Source organism: Helianthus annuus, chromosome 14 (genome assembly GCF_002127325.2).
Source record: "Helianthus annuus cultivar XRQ/B chromosome 14, HanXRQr2.0-SUNRISE, whole genome shotgun sequence".
In the NCBI taxonomy this organism is placed as follows: domain Eukaryota; kingdom Viridiplantae; phylum Streptophyta; class Magnoliopsida; order Asterales; family Asteraceae; genus Helianthus; species Helianthus annuus.
This window is the reverse complement of record NC_035446.2, coordinates 149,339,320-149,360,299: the sequence shown is the minus strand read 5'-3', so window position 1 is coordinate 149,360,299 and position 20,980 is coordinate 149,339,320. Positions and strand designations below refer to the sequence as shown.

The 20,980-nt window shown below is 36.6% G+C and overlaps 2 protein-coding genes and 1 long non-coding RNA gene across 4 annotated transcripts; 2 read left to right on the top strand and 1 right to left on the bottom strand.

Moving 5' to 3' along the window:
* The first annotated feature begins 2,715 nt into the window (after positions 1-2,715).
* Positions 2,716-5,602, top strand: LOC110868352 (ADP,ATP carrier protein 1, mitochondrial). The gene is made up of 4 exons (XM_022117484.2): positions 2,716-2,870; positions 4,056-4,545; positions 4,631-5,002; positions 5,106-5,602. The coding sequence occupies exons 2-4, from the start codon at positions 4,075-4,077 to the stop codon at positions 5,400-5,402; spliced, it is 1,140 nt and encodes a 379-aa protein (XP_021973176.1). The 5' UTR covers positions 2,716-2,870; positions 4,056-4,074; the 3' UTR covers positions 5,403-5,602.
* Positions 5,603-7,600: 1,998 nt separating this feature from the next.
* Positions 7,601-11,300, bottom strand: LOC110868353. Of its 2 annotated transcripts, XR_002552405.2 has the most exons (6): positions 10,673-11,300; positions 10,315-10,456; positions 10,204-10,249; positions 9,491-9,546; positions 7,939-8,064; positions 7,601-7,847 (listed from the first exon to the last, which is right to left on the bottom strand). It is a non-coding gene; the product is annotated as an uncharacterized LOC110868353 (long non-coding RNA). The 2 variants fall into 2 exon arrangements; XR_002552404.2 differs by having other exon boundaries at positions 7,601-8,064; positions 10,673-11,298.
* Positions 11,301-16,788: 5,488 nt separating this feature from the next.
* Positions 16,789-19,786, top strand: LOC110868354 (extensin-2-like). The gene has a single exon (XM_022117486.2). The coding sequence runs from the start codon at positions 16,841-16,843 to the stop codon at positions 19,547-19,549; it is 2,709 nt and encodes a 902-aa protein (XP_021973178.1). The 5' UTR covers positions 16,789-16,840; the 3' UTR covers positions 19,550-19,786.
* The last annotated feature ends 1,194 nt before the right edge of the window (positions 19,787-20,980 follow it).

The window sequence follows — 20,980 nt, the reverse complement described above, 5'->3', positions numbered from 1 at the left end:
GTTAGCTAATGTGTAATATGACCCACCAGTCAGGATTGACAATACTGAATGAGTAATTGTGTAGATATAAACATTGTAATCGCTCTCAATACTGTTAAAAGATAAAACTCTTCTTGATTAAACTGGGATTCGCTCACCAGTATTTCCCACTGACAAAATGTTTTTAAACGCGTTTCAGGTAACAAAATGTGAAAGCAAAATAGAAGCCAGTTGGACAACACTGAAGGCTTGGAAAAGTGGCTATAAAGTTACCACAAATAAAGAGATGTTTTATTTGAATAAAATAGGGTTTATCCCTATAAAACGTGTGTACTTGAAACTTGGGATTTTCCCATGTGTTTAATATTATAAAAGCGTGATATTTTACTCTGATAAAATATTTCCTAACTACGGTCCTGATGTAATTTCCGCTGCCAAAATGATAAACACCGATACCACTGAAACTGGCTGCGACCGCCCGTTCCTGGGTTATTAGGGGACGGGGGTCGCGACACTCGGTCACCGCTCTAGCCTCGACACGTGTTGACACGTGGCAGCTCCGGGTGCCGCCTCTTGTCCTCTCGCTCGCGGCCCGCGTAAGATGAAGAGCAAGTCTTCGCGTCCCGCGAGAGACTATATAAATTGATTTTTATTTAATTTTTGTAAAAATAAAGGTATTTTGGGCCGTTTTTCGTATACAGGGTGAATTTTAAGACGTGTAGGGATCTTATAAGTATTTTAAGGGTGTCGGAAATATTTTAGGAGGGTTGTTATATGTACGGTGGTTTGTTGTAGGTCGGAGGGAGGTGGTTGGTAGTGGTTTAGGGGTGTATGGTGGTTGGTTGCAGGTCAGAGGGAGAGGTTTAGGGTGTATGATGGTTGGTTGCGGTGGAGATTGATGGCGGTTCATGGTGTTGTGTCGCTGTGTGGTTGTAGGTGTTGGTGGGTAGGTGATGGTGGTGGAAGAAGATGACTTCTTTTAGTAAAGTAGAGTAAAGTATGTTGCAGGTTTTGCAAAGGGAAGAAGGTGGACCCATTTTGTTATCAAACTATTTTCTATTTATCGTTTTTCTTAATAAGTAAGAGTACTTTGGTAATTTAATACAAACTTAACTGAGAAATCTAACCTAAGTTAATGATAAGGACCACACGAGTGCAAAAATTACAAACACTGGGACCAAGTGTGTAATTATTAAACCACTAGGACCAAGTCTGCAATATTTGCAAACTACAGGGACCAACCAAGCATTTAACTCATACTTATATTTAAACCTTGGGTAAATTACACTTTTCGTCCTTTATGTTTGTATCGAATTGCAGTAGATGACCTTTAACTTTAATAATTATAGCCACAGTCCATTATTTGGAAAACTCATTACACCATACGTCCTTTAGCACTAACAAGGTTAAATTTTCAGGTTAATTATGGCATGTGCATTGCCCATGAGGGTAGGTTTGTAATTTTACTCCTTTATTTGTCTAAAACAAATTTAAACAATAAAACAAATCACAATTAAAATATAAACCCATTATTCTACATAATATTTTTGTTTTTAGATTTGGTATATATGTAGATATTTGTTTGCTGATTCAATATTTTGAGGTTCTGCAACTTAAACGAAATTAGGGTTCTTACCCCTCTACCGACACCACTCCACCACCTCCAACTGACCACCAGCTCCACCCACCCCACACCATGTCTTTCTTTCTCTTCTGAACCCCACACCAGAGTCCTCGCCGTTAATCATTCCGCCACGTACGCTGAACTGATCGTCAAGCTTTGGGAATCGTGCGGATTCTCCGTAATTTGAAGTGTAAATTACCATCGGAAGATCTGGGCGTTCTGGTCTCCGTTTCTTCCGATGAAGATCTCGCTGTTGCTGTTATCGAAGAGTACGATCGAGTTTCACCGGATGCCAAGATCAAAGTCGTACTGTTTTTGGTGAATTCGTTGAAGACGGTTTCTCCAGTTTCGTCTGTTGAATCGCTCGTTGATTTTCCGGCGACGAAACCGTTGATGTGTCCAAGAAGACAACAGCATCGCCCTTCAATTGATGTCGAATCTGCAAACTTAATTAGGGGTCCAACGTGAGGGGTTGGGTTCTGATGGTGGCGTGATTGTGGAGGTCGATGGTGATGATGGTTGAGGGCGGCAGGATTGCGATATGGTGGTGGTGTTTCTATCTAATGACAATAGTGGTACATGATAATGATGGTTGATGGTTGTGGTTATGATGGTTGATGGTGTTGAATGCTGCTGGTGATGATAATGATAGTTAATGGTTAATGTTGATGATGGGTGTAGAGATAAAGACGGTGAGAGAAGATATGAGAGAGAAGGGGAGTTTTATGGATTATTATATAATTTTAATAGATCGGGATTAACATACAAGCGCTCATGTACAATGTACAATGCACATGACATACTTAACCTGAAAATTTAACCTTGTTAGTAATAAAGGACGTAGGGTGTAATGAGTTTTCCAAATAAAGGATTGTGACTGTAATTATTAAAGTTAAAAGTCATCCACTACAATTCAATACAAACATATTGAACGAAAAGTCTAATTTACCCTTAAACCTTAGTTACAATTATGATAGGCTACTCAAAGTAAAAAAAAAAAAATAGTAATTTGAAATTGTCACGTTCTAGTTGAAAATGTATCTTGACACAGAAATGTGTGCCTTTCTAATTATTTAGATGGTCCACCGTATATTCTTCTTTTTGAAACCCATGAAAGAATCATGGAACACAATTTTCGACCGTCGGATTAGCGAATCCCAAATCCTAGACCGTCGATGTACAGCAACACTCCTCGGTCAGACCCGTTATAAATAGCACATGAATTGAAAACCCTAGCTCACACCCAGCCTCCGCAAATAACGCAGAGGTACGTGTTAACTGTCGTCTTCTTCTTTTCTCTAGGGTTCTTCTTGATCGCGTATACTCTAATTTTACATTTTAATTAACAATTCATAGTATGTTCGATTTGTATAATGCAAAATTGAGTTATTTTACTTTAGATCTGTTCGGTTTAGTTTAACATTTCATTTCATTGTTTCTCTATTTGATCGCTAATGTTTTTGATGCAGATTTTAGTTTTTTTTTTACCGTGAATGTGTTGTATGTAGTTTGTATATCACAATATTACTGTTTTTTTTGTTTGATCGATGACTTTTATGATGTGGAATTGTGCCATTTTACTGTCGATCGGTTATACTACTCTGCGAATTTGATGTGCGTTGTTGGCTACGTGATACGTTCTATGAATTTTGCTTTTTAGCTTGTTAGAATTGATGATGATATTAAAAGGAGTTGATGCTGATGTTTATGTTTGTTTCTGGCGGTGGTTTTGTTTGAATTGTTTGGTTTTAGTTTACTCTAGTGTAGCATTTACTTTATTTTTTCGTGAATAAACGCTTAGATGTGTGTTGATCTGCTTCACAAAGTTGCAAAGATCACAGTGATTGCGATTTAGTATTTTTTTTTTCATTATTGTAAAAATAGTTAGATGCTAGTTGTGCGTTGGGGTACTGACTAGCTATTAGATGGATTAATAGCGATTAAATGGATTGGATTTTTTTTCTAATTTTTGCGTATATACACACACACAAAGTTTATTATTATATTTTATAATTTTTTTTAAACTTAAGCATAATTATTCAAATACTTCAAATATTTTGACCAATTTTGACCGGCTTTGACCGATTACCGATTAATCAGCAATTAATCCTGATTTTTACAACAAGCCTTTTTTTAACAATAGTGCAGATTTTTTTGTTTCTTGTTGAGTCATGCTCTTGTTTATTTTTATCTTCTGTTTTTACTATGTGGCTAGTTAATTTACATTAGACGGTGCTCTGTTTATTGTTACTTTTTTATATATCTTCTGTTTTCATTGATCATATATGTTTTAACTTCTTAAAATATAGAGTAGGGATTATTTTTCTATGGTCTATTTTTGTATCCTTAATGATGCATGATACCTGTTAGTACTCTGATTGCTCCATTTTTTGCATAAATTGAATTTGACATGAAAAAAAAATCCATTTTAATAATTTGTTGATGCCTTCAGGAATATCATTTGAAACTCAATGGCAGATCAAAACCATCATCCAACTGTCAGGAGGGTAGCTAGCCAGCTACACCTTTCGCAACACGCTCTAGCTCCGAATGGCGGTCTCAACAAACCTGCTTCAACTCAGAAGCAATTCATTTACAGGAACTACACAAACGCAGGGTTCAGCTATCCAGTGACACAATCATTGGTGGCTGCAAATGCTTCTCCCGTTTTTGTTCAAGCGCCAGCAGAGAAAGGGCTTACTGGTTTCGCTATTGACTTTCTTATGGGTGGGGTTTCAGCTGCCGTATCTAAAACTGCTGCTGCTCCAATCGAGCGGGTCAAACTTTTGATCCAAAACCAAGATGAGATGCTTAAGACCGGCCGTCTTTCTGAACCATACAAGGGCATTGGAGAATGTTTCAAAAGAACAATTAGGGATGAAGGTGTCATGTCTTTGTGGAGAGGAAATGTTGCGAATGTCATCCGTTACTTTCCTACACAGGTTCGTTTCTATATCTTTTTAATGGCGTTTTGTATTCAGTGTGTATTCAAGTTTTCTGAATTTGTGGTATTGTTGAACCCTACAGGCACTTAACTTTGCGTTTAAGGATTACTTCAAGAGTTTGTTCAACTTTAAAAAAGACCGCGATCCTTACTGGAAAGTGTTCGGTGGTAACATCGCGTCTGGTGGTTTTGCTGGTGCTTCCTCTCTTGTCTTTGTATTCTCTCTAGATTATGCTAGAACTCGTTTAGCCAATGACGCTAAGGCAGCAAAGAAGGGTGGCGAGAGGCAGTTCAATGGTTTAATCGACGTTTACAAGAAGACATACGCATCAGACGGCATTGCTGGGTTATACCGTGGGTTCCCTCTTTCAGCTGCCGGTATTTTTGTTTACCGTGGTCTGTATTTCGGAATGTATGACTCTCTCAAACCAATTCTCCTAACCGGATCATTGCAGGTTAGTTTTGTTATATATATATATATATATGTGTGTGTGTGTGTGTGTGTGTATACATACATAAGCTGATTTGGGAGCGGTTTTGTTGTCAATTTTACTGCAGGATAATTTCTTTGCTAGCTTTGCGCTCGGTTGGTTGATCACAAACGGAGCCGGTCTAGCCTCGTACCCGATTGACACAGTGCGAAGAAGAATGATGATGACATCTGGGGAAGCCGTCAAGTACAAGAACACATTTGACGCGTTCAACCAAATCGTGAAAAAGGAGGGTGTGAAATCATTGTTCAAGGGTGGAGGTGCAAACATCCTCAGAGCTGTGGCTGGTGCAGGTGTGCTTGCCGGTTATGATCAGCTCCAGCTTATTGTTTTCGGGAAGAAGTGGTCTGGTGGAAGCGGTTAAGACTTTGAGATCATAAAGTTGCCATATTATGGATGATGGTGATAAATTTTTGTTTCTTTGAGATTAAGTTCTGTGTTGGTAAGGATTAAAGCATCCTGCGGTACTTTCTTAAAATTTTGTTTTGCTGCAATTCGAGGTTTATTATTGCATATGCCGGAAAAAGGCTCGTTAATGAAACATTTCCTTTGGGTTAGAGGCTATTTTAACTTTATTAAATCTTAAAATTACAATACATAACTTAAATGTTATTAGTTGATTCAGCAATTATTCTAGATTTCTAGAGATTCTTTAAATAAATTTATATAAAATTTAGAAGACAACTCTTTGATACAATTCTTTTTGACATGGAAAAAGCATGTATATGTCCATTAGGAAACGAACAAGAAAAAAAGCTTATCATCAAATGACAATAACCATCCATCTAGTGGTGTGCTCTGAAAATGTTCGAAAATCTCTAGGACACTGGGTTAGAACACATGTCTTCTCATTATTAAAGTGACTTTCAAACCAAGTGATTAGTGACTTTCAAACCAAGTGATTTGGTATTTTACAGATTCATTACACATATTTTAACTTTATAGTGTAAAACTAATAAAAAAAAATTGGGCCCCTGATGGGTTTGGGCCCTGAGCCGTCGCCTATCCCGCACACCCTTCGGGCCGGCCCTGTGTTATGGTCCAAAAGAGAGGATCAAACAAGCTGGTGGGTGCTTTCAGGTAGTGGGACAAATAAGAACCATCCATGTTGGTTGGAGGTTCTTTGAAGCATCTAAACTTTTGGACACAAAAGTGGCATTCATGACTTGATTCTTCTTTCAAATCATGATTGATGATTCTATGTTTATTGGAAAAGTAAAAGATACAGCAATGAAATGGTGGTTTAAATACAAGCCATTAAAAGTCCCTTTGTACAAATGATGTGTTTTATGTTGATTTAGAAAATATAACTTTGAGAAGACTTCCAAAGAGTATGACCTGGTCTATTTTGTTAGAATGGTGCACAACTAGGCAACAGCATTCAATTGATGCAAGTCAATTCCTTCTGCTTTGGTGAAACCTTCAACTATAAACTAGAGATAAGCTGGAAGTTTTAATCTCCATTGTTTTTTATTAAATTGAAAAACTTATTTTACTAGCGTCTATCATGTTTTGATCTTTGAACGTCTATCAAGCTAAGAAACCTTTTTGCAAAGTCGGGTCACAAATATAACGATATAAACAAATAAACGGTCACTCAAGCGTGTGATAGAAATAAATACAACACATGTCCTTTTTATCGCGTCTCATACGACCAAGTCGACCTGTGTCATCATCATTTACATTTTCATCGACCAACGTATCTTGACAATTTCATTCGATCATTATACTTTGAATCGTTATTTTCATGTCATCAAGATGTGACACAAACTTTATATTTATAGTTTTATCAACAAAATTACAACTTGTGATTGTTTCACCATGCGTGGTATATAATATAAAGTTTTAACATGAACCCATTTTTGAAGATTTTGATAATTTTTCCTACACATTCAAATCTTAATATAAACAATAGTTGAGAACGTGTAGGGGTAATGTGCCGGTGTTTATTCTATCCCAACTTGTAAGATATGCTCGCCGGCAGGTAAACTGTAAACAATCGTTCTTTGGATCGGCAATCCTTGGAAATTTGAAAATGTATATTAAAATGAGTATCAAATCATATCTTTTGAATTAGTTTTCCTTTTTGAAGACCAAATATAGTTATTCATTAGGATACGTTTTTTATGTGATGTGTTTGTTGTGAGTGGCGGAACTAGTATTTTTTTTAGTCGGGGTCTTGGTCTATGTTTATCGAGACAAATATTTTATCGAGTCGGGTTACCAAAATATTTTTAATTTTGAATAATTATTTTCTAAAAGTTAGCAAAATGCCCCTACGGATTTCGTTGGTATCTTTTCCGTCAACAAAAGTTTGATAACTGTTGATGTGATTGTCTTGGTGTGTGTACCGACATCCGTTTTTTGTAGTAACATCATCTCCAGGAATAGTTTATTTAAAAACTCATTTGAGTTAGAGAAAACCTATGAAAACTCAGTTTTTTTTTTATTTTTTAACATAGGTTATATATGTTATTGTAGTTATTACAAAATATTAAAAAAATTACAGGTAATTGTTACATATGCATTGCAACATGATACTGTTGCCTTGGAATCTTTGTATCATTTTAACAACGACATTTTATTACACATGTGTACTAAATACCTTTTTTAATAACTATAATAATATACTAGTTTAAGATCCCGCGAGTTTCGCGGGTGGCTTAACACAAACATATAATATCTACTGGCGTTGAAGCCCATGTATGAACTATACCAATCTTTAGATACACCGAAATCGCCAAATATGATATGGGTATCAAAAATTGCCAAATATGGGTACCTGTGCGGAAAATGTTCGGTACGGTACCTGTACCAATATTTGTATGTAAAATTCAGTAAAATACTGCTACCGTACTGACTCGAATATACCGGTACCAAAAATGCCAAGAAGTGAGTACCAAAAAAATTGGATACGGGAAATTTGATACCGGAACCAACTATATCAAATGCTCATCTCTAGTCCTTTCCTTCACTTGTGACATAACCGAAGTCCGATCCAAGATGTAAAGTCCAAAGCCATCCACCTAAAACACATCAGCCAAATTTTAGAAGAAAAAAACATCAACTTTGACTTTTTACTTTTTAGTCAAACGAATCAAACTATTATTTAAATTGCTGTAAACTAACCATATAACCTCCATAACAACAATACACTCCGCTAAATTTCTTCGTGTTCGATAAATTTGGTATATCTTTGGAACTATTGTCACAGCAGCATTGAGTTTCCTAACGGGTCGAGGTGAAACAAAGACGGTTGACCCAGGAGAATTCAAACCACCCGTCTTAAGTTTCGACCTTTTGGGTTCTGATTTTTTGAAAACCTGAACCAGATTCTTGAAAGAAAGGGAAGCCTCAAGAATTACATCAACCCATAAGCTTAACTATTCTTGATACTTGCCATTGTGTCGACCCAAACCCTTGACTATTTTTTCTTTTAATTTTGGTCAGTCGGTTTCAATATTTTTGAATCGTAGCGAATGTTTTGGTTAAATCCACTATATAAATCCGAACTAGACCGTAAGTTCGAAACATATTTCATTTTTTAATATCATATACACACATCTGTATACTGACATGGTGACAAAATCCGTTTATTCGGCTTCATTCAAATTGCATAATGGACTATCTTTTTTCTTAAACAATTTGGACTTACATCTTGTGTTAGTACCGGGCTAATGAAAATATTATTTCTTTACATAATCTAGGCTTTTTTTTTTCTATTGGACATCCAGCAATCATATTGTGCTGCTAGTGCTACTTCATTCAAACTATGGCAACTTGTATGTAATTAACTTTTTTATGTAGTTTTAAAACCTTTTTATTTTATAGTTTATACATTTTATAAAGAAGGCCCAACAAAAGCCCAAACTGCAAAATCAAACCGGAACAAAACCGTTAGTAACGGTTCGGTTTTAAATTTGAACGGTTTGGTTTCAGTTTTGAATAATCTTAAACCGTTAATAACGGTTCGGCTTGGTTCACGATCTGAGGTAAAAACGTCCAAATCAGACCGTGAACACCCTTATATTCTACAACTATTTTTTTTATAGATCCCTGCCTCAATACATATGAATTCTTTTCTGGTCTGGGAGAAATTTTTTTGGATGAAATCAGTTATGATTTTTTTTTTAATTTACAACTTAACCCAAAAACCAATTACACCCAACCCAAATGAACCAACCTGAAGTACCCGAACTTGACCAAACCGATAGTTAAATGGTTCAGTTATCGAGTCACTTTTTCCTAGCAAAAGACCCGAAACCCGATACAAAACCCGAAACCTGATAAAAAACCCGAAGAACACCCCTACGTCCAGCGGCTTTTATTATCTAACTAAATTGCTAACTGTGATATTTTAGTTAATGAAAGTTAACAGTTAAAAGATTATATAGTCAAATAACTAAAAAAAATAGTTAAAACATAAGAGAAAAAGAATACTAAATGGAATACCTTTCACTTCACAACTTCACGGTCTTGCATATGGGACTTAAGCTTCCATTTTTAGGCTGCATAACCATTTGCAAGATGAAACCGAGTCAAAGTCGAGCATGACGAAACACATATACCGTTGCTGACATCAAATCCATAAGTATATATATTTTTTATAAATGAAATTAAATATTCCATTAAATAAGGTAAAAGTTAGATTACTATCATAATTCACAAATCTAGCTATAAACAATTTATAAATCTTTAAATAATACAACATTTAATATTTTATTTGTAATCTTATCATTAAACGTGTATAACAATTCAACTAAATAAGCAGCTAACTAACTGCTTGTCGTTGGTATGTTTTATTTTGTTCTTCAACCATTTTACTTAAATAAGATTACTATCCTCTATATGCAATTCCAAACCACCATTTCTAAGTACATATACTTGAATTCATCAAATACCAAATGAATAAATAATTAATGTGCATTACACATATAAAACAAACAGTATTTTATAATGTCACTTTAATCTTCATCAAAATTGAAAACCTAAAACCAGATTAACAACTACTAAAATTAGCAGGCTACAATATGATTGTATTTTTTACAGCAAATAAATATATTAAAATCCTAAAGGCAAATCAAATACTTGTATAGAAAACCAAAAGTGGCAGCTTTTAATATGATTAGTCAAATTTGCCTGTAAAGATAGATACAATACAATACCTGTAAATTTTCCACCTTCATGTCTATGTAAAGATAGATACAATACCTGTAACAAATCAATATAATTATTAGTCAAATTTGCATAAAAATGATTAAATTAAACATACTAACCCAACCATAAGAACCAGCTATATCGATATCAATGAACTCAGTATCGGAATCATCATGTTCATGATCTGACATTAGTTCTGACTGCGCCAGTACCAGGATAAAATGTTCCACCTTCATGTCTATGTAAAGATACATACAATACCTATAACAAATCAACATAATTAGAAACAAATGTTTTATTTCTCCAACATTTTAAGTAGAAATCCATATACTCACCACATACAGGATACATATATGTTACAACACTAACAAACAACCAACTATTAAAACTTCAACAATCACAAACAAATCAATCCACAAAAAACCCGTTTTATAACTTGATTCAACTATAAAATTGAAAAGCAATTTCAGCACATACCTAGATTCTTATCAAGCGTCTTAGTAAACTGATTCAAAGTCGGTGGAACCTTCAACCTCTGTTTCAAAATCCTCCTCTTCCTCTGAATCATGAAACTTGTGGCCATCTAACAAACCTATGCACAGATTTCAAAATCCTCCTCTTCCTCAAATCACGCAAATATTCATCACAAATAGGATTTAGGCCTTTGCATAACCATAACCATCAATTTATATAACAAAACCATAATGTTAATAGACAAAATCAACAGATTTTCGATTATAAACGGATTTAGGGTTTATATAAAAGAAACGTAATTTTAAAACAGTAAGTAAACGGAAGAAAGCATAAAGGATGATTAAAGACAGAATTAAACAAACTCATCTTAAAGATTTGGAGATCGATGGAAGATATTCAGTAATCGATTTAAGAAAATGATGAAGTAGACGGAGATCTTGAAGAACGTGTAATCATCTGTATATGTATCTTGCTTGACAATAATCTTTGTTAAATGGAAACTGATTGGTATTCTAGGAAGAAATTGGAGAGAAGATGAATAGATGATTTTGAAACGGTTGTATAGTAATTAGGGTTTACAAAATAGAGGAAAAGTATACACGCGTGTGAAGAGAATGGAATGGCGCTCAAAAGGATTGAGGGAGTGGTATTGAAGTGCCATGTGGCATCTAGTGGTTTAAGCAAATGCCAAGTGGCCAAAATTGTTTTGTTTTAATATAAGTAATAGATATCACACAAAAAAATGCTTGTTTGATATGGTTTTCACGCATGTTTAATAAATATAATAACATATATACACAAAAAAATTGTTTGTTTGATATGGTTTTCACGTGTGTTCTTAACTCAAGTGGGTCTTCAATATATATTTTCCTTACCACCTCCAACCTAAATCCTCAAAAGCTTTTACAAACATGTCCATTGCGTTGTCACTTCATGTTTCGAATCATCTTTAAGACCAAGCGTAAACGCTCGTGGTTGGGCCACTACGAAGCAACCACTGCCCCTTGAACTCGTGGAATGCAAATTTGGCCTTCTCTCGTTGTTGTGACCACGAGCTAGAGAGAGAGAGAGAGAGAGAGAGAGAGATTGGTTGGGTTTTTTTGGTTAACCAATCATTTTTTTTTCTTTTTTTCAATTCCAAAACCACTAATTTCACATGTCTCTCCATTACTCCATTTCACCCCATTTTCAGGCGTTGATGACATGGAACGAATATGCTAAATCTTTTGAAGTGCTTGATTATCTTCACTATCGCGTAAACTTTCGAAACCTTTCTAGTTGAAGTTGAAACTATGTTGGGCTTGACGTTTGTAAGTTGGTGGCTCTTCCTCATCATAATCCATTCAATTTGGATTAAACTTGTAATAAACAGGCCTGTTTACCCGAATCATACTGTAAATATAGATTTTATATTTTCTTTTCGGTGTCCTTGGGAATACATTGTTCTACAAATCCGCCAGGCTTTTTAGTTTTTATAATTTTAGGGAAATAAAATTATATAAAACTGAAAAGTAATACAAATGTATTTGATAATCCCAACAAGTAATTTTTAACCAATTAATGGGTACACCCATGCTCTGGTAATGAGTAACCGAGTAACCAGCGAGCATGAGACACAATTTTACAATCAGATGTGGTATTGATATATCGCATTGCCATCCATAAACTAAGGGTCACTTTAAAGAGAAAGTAAAATGGTTACCACTAAACCACATGACTTCTTTTATCTCTTATCACACAAAATATTTTAACGGGGCAACTTTCTTATAACATACAGGTTCACTAAGTTTTGGTAATACAGACTTAGTATCAGAAGAAAAAGAAACTACAAGTTGCTTGACCCTGGTGTGACATGTGTGGTCCGTCACATTTGTTTTTGTCAGTACCCTTGTAATTTTGAATAAGAGTGAATCTAATACATGAATTCACATAGATGATTTAGCTTGTTTCAAAGCGAGAAGTAATTAAGTGAGCAGAGCGACGAAGTGTTTCAAAGTGAGAAGTGATTAAGTGAGTATAACGACGAAGTGATTACATAATGAAAAATAATCTAAGTAACATATGTGTCATAATTGATAATACATAACCAATTAAATAGAATATATTAAAATTCTGGATTTTAGGGTATCCAATTCGATTCTTTCTAAAATTCCTGTAATCATCACCATCATCATACTCAGTAAATCCCACCAATAGCAAAGCTAAGGTAGGGTTTGAGGAGGGTAGATGTAGACAGCCTTACCTCTATCCCGTAGAATAGAGAGACTGCTTCCAGTGAGTCCCCCGGCTCGATTGTAGTTTTGTATCAAGCCTTATACCTAAGACACATAACACTCAAACAATCGGGACAGAGACTGAATGGTGCATGTACCCTCGTGTCCTTCCGCTATCCGCTATCAACCATCTGCCGCTTTCTAAAATTCCTGTCCGAATTCAAATCCGAAAATTCAAGAATTTTCGGAAAATTCAGGTTCGGAATTTTGGTTTTTCAATTGGATGTTCGGATTCAAATCCTTTTACACATCCCTAATTTTATCGGCATGCACTTGTGTGTTGAAACTCCATTTGATTAGTCTTTCAATTAATTGTCAATATTGATTCATTTATTTCGTGTAATTTCTCGTTCATAATAACCCTTCCACAACACCAATGTTACCTAAACAATTATTGAGCAGAGGTGCTTCTATGAAGCACACAGCCATGTTGAATAAGTCCCTTCGTCAGAACTTAATATAAAATGTGGTAGTTGGTAACTACTACAAATTTATTTGGTTTTTTTTTTTTTTTTTTGTCAACTGGGGCATAATATTGAAGACTTTCCCTTCTATTTTACAAAGTCAATGCTTCTCGAGGGAGTTGGATTGGGACATTTTACTAACATAAGCCTACTAATAATATATTCTACAACTACATATTATATATGAGAATATTAAATATAGAAATTCAAATGAACCAAGTCCATATAAAGTATGCATGCTTTTAGATCTAAACCTTTTGTAGTAATTCTAACCGTTGATAAAAGTAATTGGAACTTTGGGTGTATGTAACAATAATAATAATAACAACAATAAGTGCATCTCCAACAATGCCTATGTGGCAGCGTTTGGAATTCCAAATTCCAAATACAAACCACAAACATGATCAACATGCATTGGAGGAGTTTGGATCTGCGGACTCTTCCGGACATTGATGGTGCGGATTACACACAAAAACATTTTTTTTTATGTTTTTGCTATAAGAAGTGGAGTGTAAAGCGGAGTTTTTGAATTGTTTGGTGTTGCAAGAAAAATCAAAGTTCGTGAGGTTTGTTTGAAAGCTTATGTAGAGGTTTTTGGTGGTTGGAATTTGATAGCATTGAAGATGCTCTAAGTATAACAATAACAATAACAACATTAATAATAATAATATATGTACGCGAGATGAGAAGCCTAACAGTAACATATGTATGCGAGACAAGAAACCTAACAAATTGACAAAAGAAAAAATAACAAGTGATAAACTTGTTACTCATGTTTAGATATCAATCACCGTCTACCAATAGGCCATGACCTTTTCTTGTTTTTCTTTGACGGATATCATACATTTCACGATCCACGCTATTTAAATATTTTATGAAAAAGAAACTCCAACTTCCAACTAAAGCTTAAGAAAATAGTTAAACGAGAAGCGAAAAAAAAAACCAAATGTTATTAACTTATTATATGTAGCCGTCTCATAATTTTGATTTCTATGTTGAAAATAATTGAGATCACAATGAATTGAGTTTTAAATAAGAAATATAGATATTAAAAAATAATAATAAAATTATACAAGCTGACTTTTTACATGATATAAGGGTGAACGGAGTGGATAGGTAAACACAACGGCAAAGCGGTTTACCGAGCGGTAACACCGCCGTCGTCTGTGTTTACCGCTCTGCGAACAATCGAACATGGATGATCGGTGAACCTTTACCGACTCGGTGAGAGGGAGGGAAAGGGGGAGAGAGAGGGTGTGTGGTGGGGTCCAATTTTTCTCAACCAATCAAACATTTTTTTTAAATAGTTTACCTAAACCCCATTAGGTAAACAACCGTCAACGTTTTTGAGCATTAAGTAAACAATTTAGATGAATTGATGTGGAACTGTCTGATTGAGTGAATGTGAAGTTTACCTATTCCAAATAGGTAACCACTCCCTTCACCCTAATCAAAATACCAAAAGCAAACCAAGCTACCTTTGTGAGACATATGGACCGAACAATTAACGAAATAGGTATTGATTTTTAACATTTATAAAATAAGATAATACATAATCAACCAATTAAAAACACCAAATAAATAAAATCAGCTAAAAATGCTGAAGTGCAAAATAAAACACTATTCAACAATTATTCACTCAGTTAAAAAAGCCAATAAAACAACCAACTCAACAATTACACATGTAAAGTGCAAAAATAATTACAACTATACGTCTAACCCACAAAAATTATTCAACCAAATAAATTGCTGTGAAAACTGAGTATCACTCTAAATCTCACACATGTATGCCTCATTTAGTAATTCTTTCAAACGCTTTTCACAAACAAAAAAGAAGTTATTTACTCGAGAAAAGAAATAAAATAAAGATAAGAGTTAATTACACCATTAGTCCCTGTGGTTTATGGAAAATAACAAGGTCAGGTACTAATAGTTTAAAATAACGTTCTAAGGTTTTAACTTTTCAATTTGTAACAACCTGGGGTATTAACACTAACTTTTGTTAACATTTCTGTTAAGTTTGAATGAAATTACTAAAATACCCTTTTAACAACTATAAGTGCCTTTTATGTAATTATCTTTATCTTAATACAGGGATCATTATAATTAAATTTATCTCAAAGTTTGACTTTTCCTTTTCTTTTATTTTGTTCTTCACCAGATTCTATTCTCACCCACCCATGTTTATGTGAATTGGTCGGCAACGAGCTATGCACTTGATCTGTCAATTGAATCGTTGAAGAAGAAGGTTTGATATTGTAGGTGTCGAGTAAAAGGTTTGATTTGTAAGTTTACCGGAGACTAATACTGAAAAGGGTTTGAACGGTCGGAGTTGATTGTGATCGTGAGTGAAATATTCATCTAATTTGAAGGGTGTTGGGGCACCATGGGATTTAAGGCTTTGATTTTGATTATAAACTAAGAGATAATTATAAACTAAGAGATAAGGATTGTTGCTCCATATAAATGAACTACCGACTTTAAATTGGGATATAATAGTTTATTGTTGTTTATGTGTTCTTTAGTTTGTTTACAAGAGTTGATTTGAAAGGATTTAAGAAATTATTGAAAGATGAAGATGAAAACAGGTTGAATATGTATATGATGGATACAATTGCTCCTCACCTAAAGTTGTACTTTAAGTAATTTTATTTCTGATGATAAAGAAGTTGTGGCTTTGGTTGACTTTGATCTCAAAAAAGGAAATGGGTTTCAGAGAACTTTGCCACAACATTTATGAAAGTAAGATCGAAAATGAAAGGGGATGGTTATCGCTGGGATTTTGTTGCAAGGAAAAATTGAAACCAAAATCGAAATTGTTTCGACACCTATTTGTCAGAACAAAATAAAAGAAAAGAAAAAATCAAAGTTTGGGATAAATTTAATTATACAAATGATCCCTGTATTACAGATAAAGAGAATTTATAATTATATAAATGGCCCTTATTGTTGTTAAAAGGGTATTTTAGTAATTTTATTCAAACTTAACAGAAAAGTTAACAAAAGTTAGTGTTAATACCTCAGATTGTTACAAATTGAAAAGTTAGAACCTTAGAACGTTATTTTAAACTATTAGTACCTGACCTTGTTACTTTTCATAAACCACAGGGACTAATGGTGTAATTAACTCTAAAGATAAATTATTGCACGATGCTAATTAACCGACATTTCTTTTATGTTGTCTTCATGATGGGTGGAAACATTCAAATCTAAAATACTTGAAGAAGATGCGGTAATTGGTGGGTCTTTCTTCCTACTAGTTATTGAAAATTATATAAGATAATAAAAAATATTATGACGGCTAGTTTTATGCATTAAACAAATAGACAAGGCTTGTATAAATTGAGTTCAATTCTCAGTAGTTTTCAACAAATAATATCATTCTCTACTCAAGACTTTTAGAGAGAAGTAAGAAAACAAAAGGCTACCTTCATATGATACGGCTGGGGGAGTTGAGGCATTGGCCTCAACTTGTGTACACTTTTGCTTTCTTATTGATTGCCATTGGTGTTGTTGCTGACGAATCTTATAAATATGATTCACCATTGCCATATGGTGATTGGAAATTGCCTCCACCGGTAAAAAATAGATGGTCATCTCCACCTTACTTTTACAAGTCGCCACCACCTCCATCACCACATCCACCACATCCATATCATTACAAGTCTCCACCTCCACCATCCCCATCCCCTCCTCCACCGTATTTATATAAGTCTCCTCCTCCACCATCACCTTCACCACCACCTCCTTATGTGTATAAATCTCCACCGCCGCCATCACCGTCCCCTCCTCCTCCATACGTTTACAAGTCACCTCCTCCACCATCACCATCCCCGCCCCCTCCATATGTATACAAGTCTCCTCCTCCACCATCACCATCCCCACCACCACCTTATGTCTATAAATCTCCGCCTCCACCATCACCATCTCCACCACCTCCTTACGTTTACAAGTCTCCCCCTCCACCATCACCATCCCCTCCTCCTCCATACGTTTACAAGTCACCTCCTCCACCATCACCATCTCCACCACCTCCATACGTTTACAAGTCACCACCTCCCCCATCACCATCCCCTCCTCCTCCATACGTTTACAAGTCTCCTCCTCCACCATCACCATCCCCACCACCTCCATACATTTACAAGTCTCCGCCTCCACCATCACCATCCCCACCACCTCCATACGTGTACAAGTCTCCGCCTCCACCATCCCCATCCCCACCACCTCCCTATGTTTACAAATCACCCCCTCCACCATCACCATCCCCGCCACCTCCATATGTTTACAAGTCACCACCTCCCCCATCACCATCTCCCCCACCTCCATACGTGTACAAGTCCCCACCTCCACCATCACCTTCTCCACCACCACCTTATGTCTATAAGTCTCCGCCTCCACCATCACCATCTCCACCACCTCCGTACATTTACAAATCTCCTCCCCCGCCATCACCATCCCCACCACCTCCATACGTGTACAAGTCTCCGCCTCCACCATCACCATCCCCACCACCTCCCTACGTTTACAAGTCTCCTCCTCCACCGTCACCATCCCCACCACCTCCCTACGTTTACAAGTCTCCTCCTCCACCGTCGCCATCCCCACCACCTCCATACATATATAAGTCTCCACCTCCCCCATCACCATCTCCACCACCTCCGTACGTTTACAAGTCTCCACCCCCACCATCACCATCTCCACCACCCCCGTATGTATACAAGTCTCCACCCCCACCATCACCGTCACCACCACCCCCGTATGTATACAAGTCTCCACCCCCACCATCACCGTCACCACCACCCCCGTATGTATACAAGTCTCCACCCCCACCATCACCGTCACCACCACCTCCATACATTTATAAGTCTCCTCCTCCACCATCACCATCTCCACCACCTCCATATGTCTATAAGTCTCCACCTCCACCTTCACCATCTCCACCACCTCCATACGTCTATAAGTCTCCACCTCCACCATCACCCTCTCCACCACCTCCATATGTCTATAAGTCTCCACCTCCGCCTTCACCATCTCCACCACCTCCATACGTTTACAAGTCTCCGCCCCCACCATCGCCATCTCCACCACCCCCGTACGTATACAAGTCTCCACCACCACCATCTCCATCACCACCACCCCCATATGTTTACAAGTCTCCTCCCCCACCATCACCCTCTCCACCACCTCCGTACATTTACAAGTCTCCACCCCCACCATCGCCATCCCCGCCACCTCCATATGTGTACAAATCTCCGCCTCCACCATCACCATCCCCACCACCACCTTATATTTATAAGTCTCCACCTCCACCATCACCTTCTCCACCACCTCCATATGTTTACAAGTCTCCACCTCCCCCATCGCCATCCCCACCACCTCCATACGTGTACAAGTCCCCGCCTCCACCATCACCATCCCCACCACCACCTTATATCTATAAGTCTCCACCTCCACCGTCGCCTTCTCCTCCACCTCCATATGTTTACAAGTCTCCACCTCCCCCATCGCCATCCCCACCGCCTCCATACGTGTACAAGTCCCCGCCTCCACCATCACCATCACCACCACCACCATACATTTATAAGTCTCCACCTCCACCATCGCCTTCTCCTCCTCCACCATACATTTACAAGTCTCCACCTCCACCATCGCCATCCCCACCACCTCCATACGTGTACAAGTCCCCGCCTCCACCATCACCATCACCACCACCACCATATATTTATAAGTCTCCACCTCCACCATCGCCTTCTCCTCCTCCACCATACATTTACAAGTCTCCACCTCCACCATCGCCATCCCCACCACCTCCATACGTGTACAAGTCCCCGCCTCCACCATCACCATCACCACCACCACCATATATTTATAAGTCTCCGCCTCCACCATCCCCTTCTCCTCCTCCACCATACATTTATAAGTCTCCACCTCCACCATCACCATCCCCACCACCTCCCTATATTTATAAGTCCCCACCCCCTCCATCTCCATCACCACCACCTCCATATGTCTACAAGTCTCCTCCACCACCATCCCCTTCACCCCCACCACCATACATTTATAAGTCACCACCTCCACCCCCCAAGTCTCACCCACCGCCAACTTACTACTACAGTTCTCCTCCACCTCCGGTCCATTACTAAAACACGAGCATCTTCAACATTTCAATATGCTAAAAGTATAAAGTATTTCTTTACCATGAAGTTACTCCTCAATAAATTTCACAATATGTTTTTATTCTTACACAAATGTATCCATGAGTTAATAATGTCTCAATGTGCTATAACACTGGTATATCTATTTTTTAGACATCATGGATGCTATTGTTTCTTGTAATCGATTAATACAAATACTTCATCTTGAATTGTTTTTTTTTATCATTATTTATATTTCTCCGTGATGAATGTTTGATACTTGTATTGTATTTTCACCTCACTTTACATAAGTTGATCATGTACGTGGAGTCGTTGATAAATGATTTAAACAACAAGAAAACATAATCATATATATATATATATATATATATATATATATATAGGACGATGATCATTCAGAACGAAATCAGAAAAATCATAATCATTTTTCTATATCAAGGGTTGATATTTCACAAACTTTGTGTTTTTATATAACATCTGTATGTCATGCACAAATAAGAATCATCAAACTACTTTGTTTATATCTCTTTATTTTTTAACAATTACCTATACATGTGTATGTTATATATAAAAAAAGTATAAAACTACTTTGTTTGTATTTTTTTTTTTTTTGAAAATTTTAGGAGAGAGAGAAACAATAACCATATAAATTTGAACCTGAAGTGTGCTTCAATTGTGGTTCTAATGAAAGGGACATCATTAACTAATGTAAATTTGTAATTTCCGCGGCCATGGTGAACAAAAAACCTGGTGCAATCCATTTGTGAGATTCATCACCCGATTTCAATTCCTCAAGAGCCACCCATCTGATAAGTGATACCTTTTCCAGTGGAAACCAACGTCAGGAATGATATAAAACCCGTGTGCAGAAAGATCTACATGCTCAAGATAGCATGCATCTCAACTAAATACAAAAAAGATGCACATTAATGAAAAATAAACACTGCTTCAATTGTTAAAAATTGCTAAATGATTGGAATGCCTGTGCCTCCACAAAAGAACATTTTTTTCATAGATGCAATTGGCTCCATTCTTGCTTTTATTTGTATACAAGGCATCAAAAACTGCAGCCCCATTGGAGATGCAATTGGAACCTAATGATAGATCCAGATCCAGATCCAAATCCAAAAGTATAAACAATGTCACATTTTACACATATATAATTTTTTACTATAAATCTGCTATACCATGTCGTTACTAGTTTCGAAAATAAATACTTAACTAAGCAGGATTATAAAGGCGGAAGCAGCAATGTGGGCCACTTCTGTATGTAAACCCTGAACAATGTGTGACTAACACAGTTCCATCTGTGAACACTTGAACCAGTGCACCTGCCTGCAACCAATGAGCTCAAATTCATATATTGATGATCAGTATTGTTGCAACCAGTATGGGTGAAAATCCAATCTGGTTTGTTAT